This window comes from Diaphorina citri, unplaced genomic scaffold (genome assembly GCF_000475195.1).
Source record: "Diaphorina citri unplaced genomic scaffold, Diaci psyllid genome assembly version 1.1 scaffold6424, whole genome shotgun sequence".
In the NCBI taxonomy this organism is placed as follows: Eukaryota; Metazoa; Arthropoda; class Insecta; order Hemiptera; family Psyllidae; genus Diaphorina; species Diaphorina citri.
Window position 1 is genome coordinate 1 of NW_007383800.1, and position 4,350 is coordinate 4,350.

A 4,350-nucleotide genomic window follows, 5' to 3' on the forward strand; every position below is an offset into this window, starting at 1 on the left:
TAGCGGTGTTTTACCGTATTTTTCGACATTTCGACCGCTATTTTGCTGATGATTAAAGACTTAGTTAAGTACATATGTTGACATCTACTGATAAAAATGATAAACAACAACAAGACAACAACAACAGAAACAACAACAGCAGAAACAACAACAACAACAACAACAGCAGAAACAACAACAACACCAACAACAGCAGAAACAACAACAACAACAACAACAACAACAACAACAACAACAACAACAACAACAACAACAACAACAACAACAACAATCGATTTCGGGGCGATAAGAGGATAAGACCTTAGCAGTTACAAGTTACAATTCCCTTTGTCAAGGCCTTTGTGTCACTTCGAATTAATGTTTTCTTTTAAATGATGAGAAACGCTGTCTGCCTTTTGGTTAGTCTAGTCAAGGGTTGCAAGATTAGTCCAGTCAACAACCCTATCAAGTTAGCCATCAGAAATATAGCTACGCCCGACAATAAGTTATGCACCACTCACTGTACTCCATATTGAATTGCATATAGCCTACACACGAATTGAAGGCGTTTTACACATCTCCCCCTCTTATCTGGCCATGTGCTATCAGATTTGCGTTCTTTTCATTCATGTTTCTCCGGTCGTACTATGACTACTATGGTTCTTCATTCATTAATTCTTCAGTTATAGTGTGAATTGTGAGCTGTCGTTAACGTGTGATTTAATTATTTTAGGTTAATTTAATTTGTGGTAAAGTGTGAGTATGTCTTTTTCTTATCAATAATTTTCGATCATAAAAAAGAAATTTAAATTTAAAAATAAAATAATACAAATTATCTAGTGTTCTATGCTAGCTTTAAGATGTTTCTTGTGTGAAATTTTTGCAAAAATTTCAAGTCTACACCTTCAAGTTCCCCTAAATTTGCAGACCACAAAATATTAAAAATTCCCTAGCCCATAAATTCGAGTTAACAGTGGGTGAATTTAACCAATTCGACCTATGCTAATAATTGCAATAAAAAATCCATGGGTGGGCAATGGGTTTTGCCACACACATCTAGAATAAGTAATTTTTAATGGTAATTGAGTTGGTAATTAATTCACTTGCGTTCGTTTTCTTTAATTGGAACAAAATAATTACAAATTAAATCACAATAAGATTGGAATAATTAATTATTATTGATAACATCTGTGACTTTGTACCCATTGATAAAAGAAATGGACTTTTGTGCTCTGTCTGATTTCAATAAATTAATAAGCCTTTGAAGATTCCGCCCTACATAATTATTAATTATACATAGATATTTAAATAATTAATTATTGAGCATTTGGATAGTAGATAAATAATTCATAATTTTTATATTAGTCATTTAGTTACATCCATGTTGGTAACTTTGTAGGTATAATCAACCAATTAACTTTTAGTTCAAGTTGATCGGATGATCGGCTTATTGGATTTCTAAATTAAAGTTGAATTAAGTTTGATATTTAATACGAATAATTTGTTTTATTCTAGGTATTAATTACGGTTTATTAAGTTTACATTTAAAACTACCCAATGCTTTTTACAAAAATAAAAGATAAGTAAAATCATATAAAGTTAGACCTCCTGTTGAAATTGAAATGTTTTCTATGTCGTTGTTTGGTGTAAATTTTGATACGGGGCTGTAATGGATTAGCTTCGAACGCCAAAAGGATTATCTTCTGATTTCTGGACTTATTGTAATCGCGATGAAAATTAATCAGGTACGTACCTACTACCTACTCTGGAGTGTTTCTAACCAAAGGGGGTTTCAAAGGTGTCCATTACGTGTATATCAGTCCTAATCAGGCTTGGGAGACAGTCTTTGAGGTTTTTCTTACAAAAGGATCATTCCCTTTGGAAAGCCAGCCTTGTTTGTAATCGCTGCTAGGTCGCGGTTTCGATTCTCGCCTGAGGCGAACTTCATCCTAAACAGATGAGGTTCGTTCTCGGGGGGGGGGGGCTAAATATATACAGCCGCTTGTGTAACTGACTCACTCATACTAATTCTAACCCTTTTCTAGATGGGCTAGGAAGATGCGGTTTTCACCATTATATTCCTTATTTTTTGTAGGTACTGGGAAAAATCGGAAAATCCCGAAATTCCAAACCGTTCCCGAGATATTGACGTTTCTCCCCAAGAAATACACGGATGAGGCCAGCAAAACTTTTCCTACGTTTGATATTTTGCTCTCGCTTTTAGTTTTCATTTTTCATTTCTTCGAGACAAGACTCAGGGACGATATTAGTTTTCAGGGGCGAAGCGCGCCGAGCAAGTTTTAGCCTGAAAATAATGAATTTTTGGATGTCCCAAAAACTTACAAAAAGGTCGTAGAAAGATGTTAATTTTTCGACCATCTCACACTTGTTTTCCATCACTTCCTTATCTTGTGTGTTTACCCAATGTCTCACGATTATTACCAAATGTTTGCCATTGAGGGTCAATATTGACTGTTGGTTTCAATTAAGAGTCCATATATCAGTAGGTTTTGAGCAACAGCTATTTCTTTGTTTACTTTGCATCATCAGTTTGAATGAGTAATCGTCCCCCCAATCCTCTGCTTTCTGAGAATTTCATTTGGAACATTGATAAAGCCTCTGACACCCCTTTGTGCCAACTCGATTGCAAACTCAACCTTTTGAATGTCAGTGTGTCGTGCGTTTTTTTCCTTGTGTCAAATTTTTATTTAAACAATAGATGTATTGTGTTTGTTCAAAACAATCTCTTAGTCTAGGGCCCATTTTGACCGAATTTGATATTTTCCAAGGAAAGAATCGATGGCACAATGCCTGAAGTCTTGACGGGACTAATAAAGAGTAGGTGCTTTATTAATTATTACTGTCAAAATAATTATCGGTAACATAATAGTTACGGGTAACATAATACAGAGCTTAAAGCTGACTTTTTGAGGTACTGACTTACCTATATTTATTCTTACTTACTATGTATATTGTATACCCAAGTTACGTTTACCTATCTACCTACTTATTACTTTCTATATCTTTTTACTGCTAAGGTGCTAAGTCTTTTCTTCGACTGTGCTAAGTGATGTAAAGTTGCATCCATTTTCTATTTCAGTGAACAATTTGTTAAAAAAAAAAATGTACAAAGTTGTCAGCACCTTTTCTCTCTATTTCCCTTCTTCCAATTTCCTTCCTATCTTTTTTCATTTCTCCTAAAGGAACGAACGAAGTGAATTCCTTGTTTTAATTTGACGATTTTACATTCTAATTTTGTACCTATTCCGCTTGTATGTTTTGTCTCTTTGTCTCGCAATAACAATTCACAGACCGTTTGTATGATTTTGATTGAATCCACAAATCAACTCAACGACGCGACGACGACAACAAAGACGATTTTTTCCCCTTTTTTTTCAATGATAATTTGAGGCTTCATTTGGTTTTTAGGGGATCCTTGACGGTCCTTTTTACTGACTGAGGTCTACAGTTCACGGAACTTATTACTAATTTCCTTCTCATGTTCTATTGTTGCAGGGAGGGGAGCGTATTGTCTGGACATTTCATGACGTCACACTGAACCGAGTCCCGGGCTATGGGTTCGGGATAGCTGTAGCTTGTTTTTTCAATGATAATTTGAGGCTTCATTCTGTTTTTAGGGGATCCTTGACGGTCCTTTTTACTGACTGAGGTCTACAGTTCACGGAACTTAATTATTACTAATTTCCTTCCCTTATCCTCTTCGTCTTCTTTTTCTCATTTCTGTGATAACGAGTCGAGTGCCAAAGTCTTTCTATAACTATAATGTTCTTATTTTTATATATATTTATGTTATAGTTTCAAGTTTAATTTTAAGTCCATATTGTGAACACCGCAAGGTACTGGCAATTAAAATACATATATTATTATTATTATTATTATTATTATTATTATTGTTGCAGGGAGGGGAGCGTATTGTCTGGACATTTCATGACGTCACACTGAACCGAGTCCCGGGCTATGGGTTCGGGATAGCTGTATCGGGAGGCCGGGACAATCCTCATTTCACCAATGGAGATCCTGCCATCGCCATTTCGGACGTGCTCAAGGCCGGGCCTGCTGAGGGCAAATTATTGTAAGTATTGATGGAAAATAATGGGGTGCTAAGTTTCAAAACTCTTAGTCAATTTTGTAGGAAGGTCAAAAAACTTACTTGAGTTTATTGGGCTCTATTTTGACGTTTGATGTGTGCTTTAACATGTTACTAAAGGTTGTTCCCGCCAGCCTAGTTAGCTTAGTTGGTAGTACGTCTGCCTTGTAAGCGCTAGGCCGCGGGTTCGATTCCTGCCCGGGGCGGATTTTTCCTGATGGGATAATGTTCGTTCTCGGAACGGCTGGCTTTCTCCTATCCTG

The 4,350-nt window shown here is 36.0% G+C and overlaps 1 protein-coding gene across 2 annotated transcripts; it reads left to right on the plus strand.

Annotated features, from left to right (window-relative positions):
• Window positions 1-1,500: 1,500 nt before the first annotated feature.
• Window positions 1,501-4,090, plus strand: LOC113472605 (tight junction protein ZO-1-like). 2 transcript variants are annotated; one of them, XR_003394841.1, is made up of 2 exons: window positions 1,501-1,724; window positions 3,496-3,570. XR_003394841.1 is itself a non-coding variant. In XM_026832398.1 (2 exons), the coding sequence occupies exons 1-2, from the start codon at window positions 1,710-1,712 to the stop codon at window positions 4,074-4,076; spliced, it is 192 nt and encodes a 63-aa protein (XP_026688199.1). In that variant the 5' UTR covers window positions 1,522-1,709; the 3' UTR covers window positions 4,077-4,090. The 2 variants fall into 2 exon arrangements, 1 of the variants encoding a protein (XP_026688199.1); XM_026832398.1 differs by lacking the exon at window positions 3,496-3,570 and adding an exon at window positions 3,900-4,090 and having other exon boundaries at window positions 1,522-1,724.
• The last annotated feature ends 260 nt before the right edge of the window (window positions 4,091-4,350 follow it).